A 16,840-nucleotide genomic window follows, 5' to 3' on the forward strand; every position below is an offset into this window, starting at 1 on the left:
GCAGAGATTTATGATATACTCTTCCAAGAATTTTTTTCCCTAATTATAACAGCAATACAAACTCACGGTAAGTTTTTTTCCCCTTAAAATGCAATCTCAAACAACATGCCCCAAACAAAATTCACCCTTGCCTCCCAAAAGAAGTCCCCTTCTCATCTTTCTTCTGTCAATGACAGCAAACATTACCAGTAACCCTGATTTAAACTTGGGATAAACCCTATAACCTTGACTCCTCTTCTCTTTCACATCTGTTTTCAGTCTTGTTCATTTTTCTTCAAGCTAGTCTCAAAATAGTTGCCTTTTTTTCCCCCCTGTTTGTTTGTTTGTTTGTTTCTTTTTTTTTTAAAGATTTTATGTATTTGAGACAGTGAGAGAAAGAGAGAAGGAGCAGGGGGAGGGGCAGAGGGAGTGGGAGAAGCAGGTTCCCCACTGAGCAGGAAGCCAGACTGGGGCTGGATCCTGGGACTCCAGGATCATGACCTGAGCACAAAGCAGATGCTTAACTGACTGAGCCACCCAGGCACCCCTTTCCCTGTGTTTCTTATGGAGGCCAGACCTCACCCCCACAGTGCCCAACTGGACTCTCCACTATCAGTCTCCTCCGTTGCTCGCCTATACCCCAACACTATCCCAAATACTCCCCTGCCCAGTATCTTAATGTCATTGGTTCCTTAGCACTTAATGCACATTTCAAACTCTATGACCCTCTCTCATTACCCGGCGCTGTGCTGGCCACTAAAATCGAGTTCCAGGTGCTGCCCACCAGTATATCCTGCTCTTGTCTGGCTTTCTCCACTGCCGCTTCCCCTGCCTCCTTCTCCCAGCTTTCTCTCCCATGCCGAGGGCTGAGGAAAGTGGTACCTGCAATGCACGGTGATGGGGTGGTTCCCTGACTGCTGCTGCTGCTTCTGCACGGCTGCAATGATGCTGATCATGCCCTTTCCGTCACTGGGGATGCCCACTTCAGGCCAGCCGTGGAAGTGGAACTGCCGGATCTGCCGGCTCTTGTTCTCCTTTGGAAGAAGGGTGATCAGAGAGGCAAGGCGCCCTGGTTTTTCCCTGCGGGAGGAGCCACACCCCCCAGCCACCTTACCCTGGTGTTGGTGACCAGGAGGTCTCTGACAGTGTAGCTCTCACATTCCTCCTCTTTCTTCAGCTCCACTGTGATATCTCCATAGGACACCACTCCATCAGAGGGCCAGTACTGGGCACACTTCTCCTGGAATGACAAATGGGAGAAGTGAGGGGCTTGGAATACCATGTATGGTAGAGGTGGGGCTGCTCTCTGAACTGCCTGCTCCCCTCTTACCGTAACCACCTCTTAGAGGACACACGTCATCTCCAAGGTATCAGAGACTCAGAGTGTCATTACATTACTTAATATCACTCCAATTCACTTCATTAGGAGCCTCACCAGTACCTCACCAGCTGAACCTTTAACAACGTGGATTTGAATTGCATGGGCCCACTTTTACAGAGTGGTACAAATGTATTTTCTCTTCCATGATTTTCTTAATGACATTTTCTTTTCTCCAGTTTATTTTAAGAACACAGTACATCATACATAAAACATAAAATATGTGCTGTTAATGTCAATGATCAATCTTCAGGTCAGTAGGAGGCAATTAATTACATTTTTTAAATTACTTGTTTTTTTTAATCAATTATTTTTATTAACATATGTATTATTTGCCCCAGGGGTACAGGTCTGTGAATCGTCAGGCTTACAGACTTCACAGCACTCACCATATTACATACCCTCCCCAATGTCCATAACCCTTCCCCCCAGCAACCCTCAGTTTGTTTTGTGAGATTAAGAGTCTCTTATGGTTTGTCTCCCTCCTCATCCAATTAATTACATTTTTGATGAGTCAAAAGTTATACGCAGATTTTTTTTTAAAGATTTTATTTATAGGGCGCCTGGGTGGCTCAGTGGGTTAAAGCCTCTGCCTTTGGCTCGGTAATGGTCCCAGGGTCCTGGAATCAAGCCCCGCATCAGCCTCTCTCAGGGAGCCTGATTCCCCCGCCCCCCGCCTCCCTCTCTGCCTACTTGTGATCTCTGTCAAATAAATCTTTAAGATTTATTGATTTATAAATAAATCTTAAAGGTTTATTTATTTGAGAGAGAAAGAGAGAGAGGCAGAACACAAGCAGGGGTTGTGGGAGAGAGAGAAACAGACTCCCCACTGGGCAACGAGCCTGATGTGGAGCTCTACCTCAGGATCCCAGGATCATGACCCAAGCTGAAGGCAGACAACTGACTGAGCCACCAGGCGCCCCCACACAGATTTTTTTTTTAATTACAGTTGACACACAATGTTACATATGTTTCAGATATACAGTACAGTAATTCTACAAGTCTATACGTTATACTGTGCTCACCACCAGCGCAGCTACCATCTGTCACCACAGAACAGTATTAACATTCCACTATATTCCCTACGCTGCAGCTTTCATCCCTGTGATATATGCAGATTTCTGACTACACCGTAGAAAGTGGGGGCTGGCAGTCCATGCCCCCAACCCCCATGTTGTTCAAGAGTCAACTGTATATTTAAAAACTTAATTCTTGTATTGACATAATCATTTAACCTTTTGCTGTTAACTTAGCTACAGTCTAAGTTGCCACACATGACAGGACATCTGAAGAGCTCTGACCATCACCTCTGCTGTGTCCAACATTTAAGAGGGAGAGAAGTGGATGTCTTTGCTCCAGTTCCTTTTCTCCCCTCCTTTGCCCCCTTTGGGTGTTTCTACCTCTTAGAAATGCTTACATATGTCAGACTACTAATCCAGAAAAACCAAACCCCACTGACCCTGCCACCCAGCCATGGTACTTTACTAGAGCCCAGGCCATAGTATCTTCCATCCCTCTCCTCTTGATCTTCTGAATCTGCAATGGCACCCACATTTCTGTCTTCGTGAGTGAGTAGGAGATGGGTTACAGCCTGTCTTTGCTGGCATCTGGTTCAATCTCCTCTATAACTATGTATGGGCAGAAGCTGCCACTTTTTTATCTTTGTCTCCCCACACCTTGCACACCACCCACACGTAGCAGGCTCTCAGTTGCTGCTAACTGAATTTGTTCAATGTTTGCAGAACCAGTCAGGCTATATGAACATAAATAAAACAATACAGTTATACTGTCCATTTCTTTGGAGCATTTCGGGGAAGATCTTCAATATTTCACTATTGGCAATTTTAAAATCCTCAACCATAAAGGTATTTCACATTCACCGGGAAACTTACAAAAAGTAGAAAAACTAAAATCACAGATAGTCTCTTAGTCCAAATAAAATCATTATTAAAGGTCCATTTTAGTGACTCTTCTTGCTTTTCATATGTGTGATGATTCATTACCCCCTTATAAATGACACTGAGGTCATTTTAAAACAGAATTATCAAAGTGGTGGGGCAGGGAAATGTAACAGACCAATCTTTTCTACATATACCCACTTGGAGTCCTGGGGATGCTGAGGGTTGGGGCTCCAGGTGCTCTCCTCAACTAGAACAGCTTTAAAACAAATTCTAAGGCTCTTAAACAGAGATTATGTTGATTTTTAGGGCACTGGTGGGTGGAATGAATTTTGCTACCAGAGTTCCCTCCCAATACTGCCCTCACACAGTTTATCAGCCAGGACTGAAGAGTGGGACTTTAAAACCATTACAAGTGCTGAGCTCCAAATGGACTTGAGAGAAGTGGAGTGTGTATGAGCTAGAATCACGCTATGACGCTATCACACTAGAAAAAGAAATAATATGGTCCCCCACTTTATGGCTTTCAGGTATCTGAGACCCTAGTTTTGGTGGTGAGGCACAACAAAGAAAAGGGGCTGACTGGAAGAAAGCCACCAGTGATACAGCATTAGGGAACTATTAAGAGAGTCCTCTCTTAAAACTGTGGACAGGGAGGTACGCCCCGGTGGCTCAGTCGGTTAAGCCTCTGCCTTCGGCTCAGGTCATGATCCCAGGCTCCTGGAATCGAATCCCACATCGAGCTCCTTGCTCTGCAGGGAGCCTGCTTCTTTCCCTGTTGCTTGTGCGCTCTCGCTCGCTCTCTCTCTCTCTCTGACAAATAAATAAATAAAATCTTAAAACAAACAAACAAACAATTGTGGATCGGGAATCAGTCAACAGTAAAAGCAAACAGGGAACTTGCTGTGGCTAGTTTAATGGGGACAACTCTCAAAGGTGACTACACATGGTTGGGACCAACCAAGAGGTTAGATTAATGCCAGAGTGAGTTTCAAGGTGACACAGTTTTGTAGGTGAATAGGTAAGAAGACAAGCCTGGTAAATTTACAGGATTAGGATTTTTTTCAAAAAGATTTTATTTATTTATTTACTGGGGAGAGAGAGAGAACACTTATGAGAACAAGCAAGCATGAGCATGAGGGAGGAAGCTGAGGGAGAGGGAGAAGCAGGTTCTCAGCTGAGCAGGGAGCCCGATGTGCCGTTTGATCTGAGGACTCTGAGCTCATGAGCTGAGCAGAAGGCAGACACTTAACTGACTGAGCCACCCAGGCGCCCCAGGTTAAGGGTTTAAGAGATGATATACCAGAGAAGCCACATAAGACAATCACAAATGTTGGACCAATGGCAGCAACTCATTACACTCAGCCAGGCGAAGGTTACAGGGTTTATTTAATTTGGCTCTCCGAGTGGGCACAATACAAACAGAGGAGGCAAGCTGGACTTAAAAACAACGCCAGCTATTTAAGACAAAAAGGCAACAACTAAGGGAAATGGCAGTCCAGAGGTGCCTCTCATGGCTGTGGGGAGGGCGATGGCAGAAAGAGTGGGGCCTAAAGCAGCACTAGTTCAGGAGGCTGAGTTAAGTTGCTGGAAGGCAAAGTTTTGAGGGAGGTTTTGGAATACTCAGCAAGAGTAGAGTCAGTTTAGAGACGCTCCTCTGAGCCAAAGGTGAGGAACCCTGTTCCTTAAATAGCAGAACACGGGCCCAAGGAATCCAGAGCAGGGGCCAGCAGTGGCTGCACCTACTGATGCCCAGAGCTATGCAGGCCCGGGGATCCTGCTGAAGAGGGAGACCTGAGAGCACAGAGCGGAGACCAGGCTTGGGCAGAACACAAAGCAGTGACATATACAGAACCTCCTGTCAAGGAGTAGGCTATGACCCATCTCAGTAGCCATGCCCCACTTAGCAGCTAGATGGCAGAAGGGAACAAGGGAAAATGGAAACCAGGAGAATTAAATTAAGCAAGTGAAACTATGAGAAAGAAGGACCCAATTCAAGTCTTGGGACTAGATGTCAACATTTCTGAAAGGCTCCTGAATTTTGTATGCTGGGTAAATTTTCCCTCACGATCTCAGGAAGCCCAAAGAAGAGTTTAAGGAGTGACCACAGTTAGAATTATATTTTTGAAATGATCTCTGGCTGCCATGGGAAGTGACTAAAAGTGAGCAAGAGTGGAAGTGGGGCTGTCAAGCTACTGAGTGGTTTAGGTGAGCAGACGATGGTTTGGAGGAGGTGCCCACAGCTGTGCTGGAGAGAGGTGGACACACTCAACATATGTTAGGCCTCACTGATGTGGGAACCAAAGAAAGGGGAGTGATGAAGGTAACTACTAGACTTCTGACATGAACAACTGGGCAGAAGGCTGGACCACTTACTGAGATGGTAAGAAGAGCTCGGACTAGTACTGGGAAGGAGGAAATTATGTTTCATCCGGGCCAGGTGGAGTTCGAGATCCTTAACAGTCATGTGAAGATATCCAGTGGGCACAGGGGTACACCAGTCCACAACTGGGAAGTTGACACAGATTTGGGAACCTCCAGCATATAAATAGCATTCCAAGCCGCAGGACTACATGAGGTCCTCAAGGGAAACTGTGTTAACTACAGAGTTTAGGGCACTTCAGTGATTAGAGGTCACAGAGGAGGAGCCAGATTGTGAGATAAGGTGCCAAGAAAATAAAAGACTAGGAGAGAATAACAAAGGTTAGCAGGAAAGGATTATAATAATGATAAGTCACAAAAACTCTAGAGAGAGTAAGGAGGAAGGTAAGAACACGAGGGGAGTCAGGGCTGAGGAAGTGGAGGAGTCCATGGCTCTGAAAGAGGACTTCAACCACCTCCACTTTCACCTCAGTCTATATTTTCTGATTAAGTTTTTCTCTCCAGCTTCTCTCTTAATTCAGGCAAAAGACCTGGCTGGCAAAGCATCTAGGGATGGGAACCCTCAAGCAATGATGACTGCCCTGGCCTCAGAAAGACTCCACATGACTGGACTGACCCCAAGACAGTGATCAACCTGACCGTTCTGCCCATCTGTGTGTACCCACTGACCTTTATCCCACAACTTCCTTAAATGAACCTAGAACTATTTTCTGCACTTTGGACACAGTCTCTGAGATGTTAGTCCACTGTCTTGGACTCAGTGCTGGCCTCACTGAAATAAATTCCTCTCTTGTTTCACCTCTGCTGGGCTCTCTGCCTTTGTATTGTCAGTGGGAAGTGGCTGAACTGGGCCTGTTTGGGAGCCCTGGAGCTCTTGAGCCCTTGGACCCTGGGCACAGCTAGAGACCTGGTGAAGATAAAAACTATGGAGTAAGAGATGGGAAGTAGTGAGGTGGATACTTGCCAGATGGTAAAGCAGGGCAGGATGCAGGGTGCCTGGTGCTGAGAGCCCAAAGGCAGCACAGATATGGGCAATGACTTGATTTGAGTGGGTAGCTGAGATAGCCAAGAGACTGAAAGACCACCTCGATGGATACTTAACCCTTCAAGAGCAGAGGCAGGCATAGGGGCTGCCAAGGGGCAATAAGCCAGGTGTTAAAATCCTCAGTAGCTCAGGGTGGGAGATGGGAATAAGTGCTCAATCCAGTAGCAGAATACTTGGGAATGGGACTTTAACCTCAGATTTATGTTTTCAAGTTACAGATTCTAGATAACGATATCCTAAAGAAGCTGCAAGAGAAGCTTTTGTGTCTTTGCTCCTGCTGCCTTTACCCTCCTCCTCCTAGATAGCACCTAGTGTCTTTCACAATCCCGAGGCTGACAACAGTGATAAGGACACAGAGCTTTGTGACAGGCATCTGATGCAATCTCTTTCTACTGATTCTGGATAAGTGGAACACAACACTGGGTGGGGCTGACCCCATGCAGAAACTGCTAGAACTGCTCTGCCCACTCAGATGAATGGTCCAACCTAAGCTATTGCGGGAACAGGCCTTACCAAGCATGTTGGTGGACCCCTCTGGTTAAGATGGAGCAGGAAGGAGGTGGGGGAAAGAAACAGGGAGAAAAGAGGATTTTAAGTTTTAATTCTTTCGGGATTTTAATGTATATAAAATTGACAATTTAGGATTAAGACATTTTCCTTGGGACTTTAAAACCAGGTGTAGGGAGTAGTGGTGTCATGTTGTGTAAATGTAGATAGCTTTCACTGGATCCTTTAGGTTCCTGTTAGTATCTCTGGAGGCTATACTTGATAAGACAAATGGGAGATGGAACAGGAAGGGAAATCCTGTCTTAGGGGGCAGTGAGGCCTTATAGAGAATGTCATTAATGTCCTGTTCTGATTCATTTCAGAAGCTTCTAAGGGCAAGAGCTGCTGCCTATTTCACAGGCCCCGCAGAGAGGAAATAAGGCAGAGTGGTAGGTAGAGGGGACTGCAGGCTTCATCAGGGCGTGGGAGACTGTATGCACGTGGCTCTTTTCCCCATCTCCATCCTTAACTCTCACTAGGTTTCCTTCAAGGATGGAAGGGCTGAAGTCTGACGTATTCAGTGGCCACATTTTATTGCGGGACAGTGGGTTGAGAGATGATACTTGTGCTTGTTATCCCAGTGCTTCTCCCTGCAATATGGGCTTGCGTGTCACAGATCTTGGAGATGGGCAGTGTGGGGATAATGCAGGTCCAAGGCTCCTCTGTACCTTCCATCCTGGCTTATTAGAGAGGGCCAGGAAACACACACCCAGCTCCTGATAACGTAGTAGCTCATTGCCCAACTGCAGAGCCAGGAACTGTGCCCCAAACCTTTCACCTCATCAGTACTGTTATCAATGACAGATGAAGACCTCTGAAGTATGTCTGTTGATGAGGGACATGAGAGAAATCTGGAAGGAATAGCTCATGAGTTAAGTGATTAAAACTGGAAAAAAAAAATCCTGACATACAGAATATCAGAGTGTGCAAATATGAATAAAGCTGTATCAAAGTTAAAATAAACAAACTGTGCAAGTACAGAATGGGGAAGGTGTAGCTAATAACAACTAGCATAAAATATACTTAGTCATTTTTTTATCTGGTTGTAAATTCAGCGAGTCCTAAGTGGGTGCCATCCTTAATTCTTCACCCTGCTTTCACTATCTTTTGGGACAGACCCTTTGTCACCATCTGTACTAAGTCCCGGCCATCAGCAGTACCGTCATAGCCTTCTTTCTCCTTGTGCTGTGCTCATTTTTCATCTGCCCTCCTCACTGAGCGAGAGGGACTTTCAAAAAAACACAGAGCTGATATTGTCAAAGGCTCTGAAACTGCTCTGTAAAGTCCAAACCCTTCACTACAGCTCAGAAAGACCTTTATCACCAGGCCCTTGCTGGTTTCTCCAGGCTCCTTCTCTCAATTCTGATCTCTGTTAAGTCACACACCAGGCACAATGAAGTGCCCGTTTACTGCACTGGGCGATCATAAACACTGTGTGAACACAGACTGGGATACCTAGCATCAGCGAGGGGGGGTGGGCAGGAGGCAGGCAGAGAAAGAGTGACCCCTGAGATGGAAAGTGCTCAGTAGAGGCTCTGTGACTATGACTCGGGAACAGCAGATCCCCCACACTGGGGGGTGGGGGAGGGGGGATGACCCAAGGGGGCCTCTAAGGTCTGTTACATTCTGAGTTACCATTCAATTCTACTTTTAAACTGATTTGAGGATGTTTTCTTTTCAAGAGTTAGCTTTTTTTTGTTTTTTTTAAAGATTTTATTTATTTATTTGACAGAAAGACAGAGATCACAAGTAGGCAGAGAGGCAGGCAGAGGGAGGGGGGGAAGAGAGCTGCTGAGCAGAGGGAAGCTCCCTGCTGAGCAGAGAGCCCGATGTGGGGCTCGATCCCAGGATCCTGAGACCATGACCTGAGCAGAAGGCAGAGGCTTAACCCACTGAGGCACCCAGATGCCCTGAGGATGTTTTCTTTAAAAGATTTCCTTGTTATTGAATGTCAGCTTATATATTTCTTCTATTATTTCTATTATTAATGTCAACTTTTGCATTTCTTCTATTATTTCTATTATTTCTCAGGTTCTACTGTTTTTCTGTAGTCTGCAAAGAGGCAAATCATCTTCCCACAGTTCTCTAGTTCATTCTTCTGGCCTGGAAGGCAACTTCTTTTTACAGACACTCAGAAGTTCCACATCAGATCCTTGGTCTGGCGCTGTATCCCTCATTCACTAGCTCTGCCCTGTCTGGGGGTGAGAGGAGGAGGCTAGCACAAAGCTAGGCTGCAGGCAACCATATTTAGGAGAGAAGTTAAGAGGCAGGAACTGTATGGGGTCGCAGACCACACTGCTCTTCCAATACTGAGAGAAGCTCATGATAGCTCAGATCAACTGCCTGGATATGGCTTTTTGGACAGTTTAAGCCAAACACAGCTCCCCTCCACCCCTATTCCTGTGCTCTCTGTCTCCCACAGCCCAGGACGTCATTGAACTCACCTGGCCTCTCTCCTCCAGTTCTGTTAGCATCACGATAGAGCAGGATTTCCACTCCCAGATCATTCGCCAGAAGTCCTCAATGGTGTGGAGAAGAGGACCCTGGCTGGCGATGTAGGAGTCCTTCTGCCGGTAGCCCTATACAGACCAGGTCCATGGTAGGAGTAAGGTGGCTTAATAGGGAAGGGCTAGCGAAGAAGGCCACTAAAATGGGACGGGGCTGCTTGGAGGCAAACTCATCCCAGGCAGAACTCCCCTTTGGCTAAGGACCAAACCTTTGTCTGAAATGCTGGTCTCCTCCTATGAGGGTGAGGGAAAGGGGGGCTGGAGCTAGGATGAAGAGAACAAGAATGGGAAAAAGCAGAGGCTTTCAGTCCTTGGCTGTGGTCTGTGCTATGAACTTTTTCCTCCAGTTATTACTGTGGTGTCTGCCCCGTTTGCTTCACCACTTTCTGCTCTCAGGAGCCTGACACACCTAGTGTGCAGGCTAGGTATTGGTTCTACATTTCATGACTGACAAAAGCACAATCCTCCCAAGCACTGGGAGGATGGCACTGCAAGGCCCAGCCAGATTTCCATGGAGGGTGGGGAGCTCTGGGACACAGCCACCACTTACATCAATGAAGGATGCATTCACGTAGTCCGTGTTCTCCTCACCCCTCTTAACTGGAATGATCACTCTGTTGAATTCATCTGCAGAAGGACAGAAGCTGTGGCTCCCCGATGGCACCTGCCCTCTCCTACCTCTCTTTCAATCTTTCCCTCCCACCCAGGCCCTGGGGAGGTATAATCCCAGCTGGGCAATAATATGCCAGTACCCAGGCCAGGAGGGAGAAACCTTTTGGCCTTCATGTTTTTTTTGTTTTGTTCTTTTAAATTTCCAGAAGCCACTAAAAATCTAAGAGCAAAAAGAGGCAATACTCTAATTCTGGTCTCCAAGCTGAGAAGTGGAAGGAGGGATGGGGCACTAAGACTTTGGAGTGGAGAGAGGACTCTTACATGGAATGATCTGTAGAACTCGGTTCTTCTTCATGTTGGCTGGAAGGTTTCCAGTCCGCATCTTGTCATTCTGGATTTTGATTGAAGTTAACTTCTAATTTGGGAAGGAAGGGGAAACATTCCTCATCTCTGTAACTTGGCAAGATGATGCCTGTCAGACCTGCTTCTTCAGGCTACTCCGGCTGCAAACTGCTCCTCCTTGGAGCCCTGACCTCCACTTCCACATGTTCTTTCTGGAACACCATTTCTTCTATCACAAATTCAGCGAACAAGCCAAGAGTGTTTGGGAAACACTGCCTTGCGGACTCCTTGTGGACCCTTCTGGGACTCCCTGGAGCTAGAACTTGATGATCCTGGAGTAAGGATCCTGGCTTCATAAGAGGGCGTGAGCCTGCCTCCACTCCAGAGGCTGTCTCAGACTCATTCGAAAACCTTATTCAAATGCACATGCTCCCTTCTCCTGATTCTGAGGTTCCTTCTTGATCCTTGCTACTTAAAGTGTAGCCCATGAACCAGCAACAGTCTCATGGCATTAGAAATGCAGAATCTCAGGCCCTAACTCCCTTTCTCCCTGGCAAATCAGAACCTGCATCTTAACGGGATCCTACAGTAATCTGTGTGCACATTCTAGTTAGAGAAGAACTACTTTAAGGGATGTGATCCTTCCCACTGCAACTCAGAATCTCTTCTTCTGGGAACAGTTATGTTGACATGAGTGTGACATACTCTTCAGTGTGCTGAGAACCACTATCTAATGGTTGACAGCAGAGGTCAACAACCTATGGTCCATGGGCCATATCTGGCCTGCTACCTATAAAAAAACACAGTCATGGAAACACAGCCAGGCTCACCTGTTTATGTAGCAACTCTGGCTGCCCTGGTGCTATAGCAACAGTGTTGAGCAGTTGCAAAAGAGACAGACTATACTGCCTGTAAAGCCTAAAATTTCCACTGTCTGGTCCTTACACAAAAGGTCTACTGCTGCTGTACACTATAATACATACAATAATATGCCTGTTGGCAGGGGGAAGTGGGCTGGGGGACTTAAACAAAATACCACTGCCAGATTGTTTTGTTTTGTTTTTTCTTCTTTCCTCCTAACAAAACCCAAGTGATTCTAACATGCAGGACGGGTTGAAAATTACTAAGCTATGAATAAAAGAAAAGAAACCCACTGCTTTAACCACATACATATCTTACAAGGGGATTCCCCATTTGTTGCTAAATCTCTAAAAGCCAGGCATTCCATATTCCCCAGAGCACATAGATCCTTCAGTCTGAAAGAGGGAGTTCAGCTCCAACTCACCTTAAATTCCTCCTCTAATCCATTGTTGCTGGTCCCTGGAATTTTGTTGTAAATTTTCTGCAGATGTGTTTCTAGAGAGGTCACCTCTAGTTCTGTATCTCCATAGAGATAATGCTCCAGAAGGGCTTGGTATATGAAAACATACTGCATCTGAAATGCCATGATGCCCAAGTTGCCAGTTATACACAACATGTCTCTGTGGTGCCAGATGACCGCCTCCCACCCCCAAATCACTCAAGTCCACTTCTCCTTTGACCCTAGCAGGTATAAAATTATTCACTCGTTTTCTGGTTCAGTGGAGGCAGGACTTCAAATGCACGAAACCCTGGGTTGAGGGGTGTGTGCTTAACTTGGGAGGGAGGGTCCTACTCTGGCAGCCTCCTAGAGTGCAAGACTAGAGGGAAGGACAAACCCAACTCCTGCTCATTCTGACAGCACAGACTGAACAGTCTGAAGGGCTGTCAGAGCCTGGTGACATACGAAACCTGGGCCAGCCTCCCTCCCAGTGCTGTGCCCTTTGAACCCCATGTACCAACCACCGAGCTGATCCTACTGCTGCTCCTGGACATGGCTAAGCTGAGTCACAATTCTGTGGGCACTGGTTCTCTCAGCTGCCTGCATGCGTGCTTGTAGGACCTGTTCCTCATCCACAGAGTCTAGTGCATATGACACATGCCTTTCCGACTCCCCCGTGCTCCATGTCTCCTTTAAGACATAGTTTATAAGGGTCCTTCATCACATTGCATGATGATCATTTACAATAACCCAGGAGGCTGAGTAATCCATGATGCTAGTAGGTGTTTTGGTCCTGGAATGCCCTCTGCCCACCTTACCCACAAATCACTCACGTCTGTTTGCACCATCTGGCAGCGCTGGGCCCGGATCCGGCTCACAAAGCCATAGACGTCCACTTTCCGCTCTGTATGCATCATGTCCAGCATGGCATCAATGACAACAAAGGTACCTGTACGCCCTACACCCGCACTGCAGCCAGAGAGCAGGGATGTTACTAGGATGGCCAGCATGCCTTGTGGAAGCATACAGGGAGGGGGTAGCAGAGGCCAGGACTCTTTCTTCAGGCCAATTCATTCTAATTCTGAATGCGGAATAGCTGGAAGACTGATGGAGCCAACAACCCCACTATACCTTTGGTTATCAGGACCAGGGAATCCTGACACTTAGAAAGGTGTGAAAGCACCAAGCACACAAAACACACTCAATCTAGCTTTCTGGCTTCATAGCAGTGGTCTCCCCACCCCCAGTCTTGGAGGACTGCCCTTCCCTCTTTCCTCATATGGTCTATCCCAGCACCAAAACTTGAGTCTGGCTGCTGCCCCAGGACCCTAACAGCTTATCTGTTCTGTGTCAGCCTCCTCTCATCAGCCAGGGCCCCCGTGTTTTCCTTTGCTCTGACCACGGGCACAGAATATGGTATAAGCGGGAAGCCAAGGGTCAGCCACACTGACCTGCAGTGGACCACGATGGCCCCTGCATACTGAGGGTTACAGGCTTTCACCTTCTTGAGAAACTTGAGCATTCCAATAGGGGTGAAAGGCACCCCAAAGTCTGGCCAGCTGGTAAAGTGGAACTGAGTGATGAGGCGCTGTGGCTTCCTGTTGGTCACGTCGCCCACCTGTGGAGTGAGGAGATCCTGTGTGTGGGCCCTGATAACCTGGGGCAGGGCAGTGCCAGGGGTAGGGAAGCTTAAAAGCCAGGGCCAGCTGTGGTTGTCAGTGACAATGGGAAAGTGAGAGTCTATCCAAAGAATAGTTAACTATGGAGAAAGGATCTCTTCCCAGGAACCCCATGGGGTAAGGCAGGGCTCTCACAATTATTCTCAGCTGACAGATGTGAAACGTGAAACTCAGAGAAGTGACCCTGTCAAGGTCTCAGAACTAATTAACAGCAATGTCAGAACTAAAATGCAGGTCTCCTGACTCTTGGTAAGCCCTCTTTTCACAGCACTACTGTGCCCCTTAGCTAAAGGCAAACTTTGCTCAAGCTTCCAGGGTCACTCAAGGAGGACCAAGAGCAGGGGCCACCACATCCCTGATGTCAAGATCCTTCGGAGTAAGAGAAGGTGAGTAGCCAGAAGATTATACCACATCTGAGAGACACTTGGTTCATAACTACAATGATGAAACACTATTTCAATAACACGTTTTTCTCCCGGTCATGAAAATGCTCCTCCCTTGGCTTTGACAGAATTCCCTAAGAGCCCAGATGTCTGGTTTCAGAGCCCAAACAGACCCCACACTCAGTGATTCCTGACCTGAGTAAGAGAGGGGTAACCCAGTCTGTTTGACCTTCCCAGTAGTTAGCAGAGAAAGGAGGCAGGAGACAGTACCTGCTGAATGCAGAACTTCCGCACTGTATAGTCCACCAGGACAGTCACATCCTCCACTGACACACGAATATTCCCGTAGGTCCAGCAGCCTTGGTCTGGCCAGTACTGGGCACACTTACACTGGAAAGGAACAGACATGCATCCCCTGATGACCTCAGACCTCCCGCCCCCAGCAGACATGTAGAACCTGAAGGAAAGGACCACAAAAGCCCAGGTAGAAGTCCCCAGAGAAGGCCTCTTCTCTCACCTTGGTCCCTGCAGACTTATTTTACTGTTCTTTTTTCAAGTTTCTCAGCTTCCATCCTGTTCAGCAGTATCTCTTAACCTTTACATAGCCCCAGCCCTATACTCCTTCTTTCCCACTCCTGTTCCCTTAGTTCAGGTCAAAATGGGCATTATTTTACTACAAAATATGCCCTTCCACAATACCCAGGTTATGATCTAGGGACAGGCCTGTCTGTTCCCCTGGAACTAGCAACCTGCTGAGGGGCTTACCAAGGCGGGATGATGCCTTCTCTGGGACCCGAACAGCTCCTGAGAGTAAGAGGTCAGGTAGGAGGAAATGAACCTATAGCACAGCCCTAGTACTATCCCTTCTAAGCACTGCAGAACTGCTGATCAACATATCCAACACCCCACGGTGGGCATCAAGGGAACTTAAGGGCCATTTGGAAAAAAGACTGTCATGAATGGGGGTTCTTCTCTGGAGCTTGATCCAGAGCTCAAGACTGGTTCTGGCCGTGACACAGTGATAGGGCTGGCCAGGCACAAACTTGGTGGCCAGAGCACGAAAGAAAAGAAAAGGACCAGTCAGAAAGCTGCTTGCACAAAGATCAGGCCAGGGCCTCAGATTCCCCCTTGCACCCCACAGGGTCTCAGTTTATACAGCTCCCTCTGCTGACTCCGAGGAGGTACAGGAAACCACGAGAATGAGGGATTGGAGAGGCCCAGGGAAAAAAGCTCCTCTGTAGCTTTTCCTTGGCAAATGGCCCAAGTCTTTCTTCTAGGTTATTTTGAAACCACAGTGAGTTGCCTGACTATCAGGCATGGGGAAGGTGCCCTCGGCGCACCCCTGAGGTTCATCTGAGACCTCCAGGCCCAAAGAAAGTCTAGGAAGTGCACTGGTCTGGGTTCTGTCTGGATGACTGGCACAGAAGCCACAAAGGAAGCACAAAAGAGGGACACCCCAGGCTCAAACAGGAGTTCCTCTGCTGGTCATGCCTATCTAATTTCTTCACTCACCTCCTTTCTCTCCTTCAGGTTGGTCACCATGACAATGGTGGCTGTGTTTTGTTCCCAGATCATCCTCCAAAAATCATTCACTGTTTCTTCTTTTGGTCCTAAAGTAGTCAATAGCAAAGATGAGGAGAGCACACACCAAGGGGAAGAAATCTGCTGGGAAATTGGGAACATTCATTCCTGACTTTTGGAAGCCTATGTCCACATGTTCTCAGCTAAATATCCAATCCATCTATTCATCCACCTACTAAGTGAACATTTCCCATCCACCCTGTATGTGTCAAGCACTTTACCAGGAAATGAAGGGGGCTGGGAGGCTGTGAAAATGTAAAGAGAACACAAATAATGCCTCTCAAGGATATTATAGATGAGGATTAGAAATCCTAACTGCTCACTAAATACCTATGTTTTTGGTCAGCCAATGAGCTAAGTGCTTTATATCTCATTTACTCCTTCCTATCATGCTCTAAGGTAGGTGTTGTTAGCCACAGAAATGCTAGGTGGCTTGCTCAGGCTAGAATTTAAAATTTACTGCCATACAGTCTTTTCCAAAATGCTGCTGGGAGATTTCTAAACAAAATGAGAGTGCAAACAAAGAGAAAGAAATGGGATCTAACAGGATAGAGGCTAATGGAATTCCCTGGGTGTTGGTGAAGGAAAGGCTCAAGATGACAGAGGATAGAGGGCAACCAATCCAGAATGGAACTGAAGAAATAAGGTTCTAGAAGAATCGTAAGATTAAAAAAATTTTAAAAATTAAGCCTCATGTTTCTGAAGGTACTGAGAGGAAATAAATATTTCTAGTGGAGAGTCTGGGGGGAAAAACTCAGTGCTAGGTATATAAAAAACTAAGTAAACAGGATAAAGAAGGTAAGTATTCATTTGGAAAAAAGGAAAACCAAAAACTGTATAAAACATCATGTAATACTTCAGTTGTATATAATATTAGTATAATAATAATAATAACAGTATAAGAAATATTATCTTAGCTCTAAATTGTGATTTAACTCTTCTGGGAAAATGGGGGAAAGGGACATGTGTATGCATGTATGACTGAGTATAAGACAGTCTGTAAGATGATTAAATAAATTATCATCTGTCATAAGAAGTCATCAAGAGATAAAAATGGTTGCATTGGGTAAAAAAGTGAAGAGGAAATGGGGGAGAACTTTGTTTTTATATGCTTTGTAATACCCTTCTGACTTTCTTAAACTTTGTATTCCCTTTGGTAAGAATAAAAAAAAATAGTAATAAGAAAAACAAATAATGACAGGGTGGAC

At 46.5% G+C, this 16,840-nt stretch overlaps 1 protein-coding gene across 3 annotated transcripts in view; it reads right to left on the minus strand.

Annotated features, from left to right (window-relative positions):
• Positions 1–16,840, minus strand: part of PTPRA (protein tyrosine phosphatase receptor type A) — a 149,458-nt gene that overhangs the window by 6,782 nt on the left and 125,836 nt on the right. For all 3 annotated transcript variants that reach the window (XM_004772902.3, XM_004772901.3, XM_013046047.1), the window contains 10 exons: positions 15,564–15,661; positions 14,322–14,441; positions 13,441–13,607; positions 12,823–12,958; positions 11,975–12,124; positions 10,669–10,762; positions 10,286–10,362; positions 9,673–9,807; positions 1,094–1,219; positions 862–1,013 (listed from right to left, as the gene is read on the minus strand). In XM_004772902.3, the coding sequence (XP_004772959.1) occupies positions 862–1,013; positions 1,094–1,219; positions 9,673–9,807; positions 10,286–10,362; positions 10,669–10,762; positions 11,975–12,124; positions 12,823–12,958; positions 13,441–13,607; positions 14,322–14,441; positions 15,564–15,661 (1,255 nt within the window). The remainder of the gene's footprint in view (positions 1–861; positions 1,014–1,093; positions 1,220–9,672; positions 9,808–10,285; positions 10,363–10,668; positions 10,763–11,974; positions 12,125–12,822; positions 12,959–13,440; positions 13,608–14,321; positions 14,442–15,563; positions 15,662–16,840) is intronic.

This window comes from Mustela putorius, unplaced genomic scaffold (genome assembly GCF_011764305.1).
Source record: "Mustela putorius furo isolate JIRA1106 unplaced genomic scaffold, ASM1176430v1.1 tig00000874_pilon_pilon_pilon, whole genome shotgun sequence".
Lineage (NCBI taxonomy): Eukaryota > Metazoa > Chordata > Mammalia > Carnivora > Mustelidae > Mustela > Mustela putorius.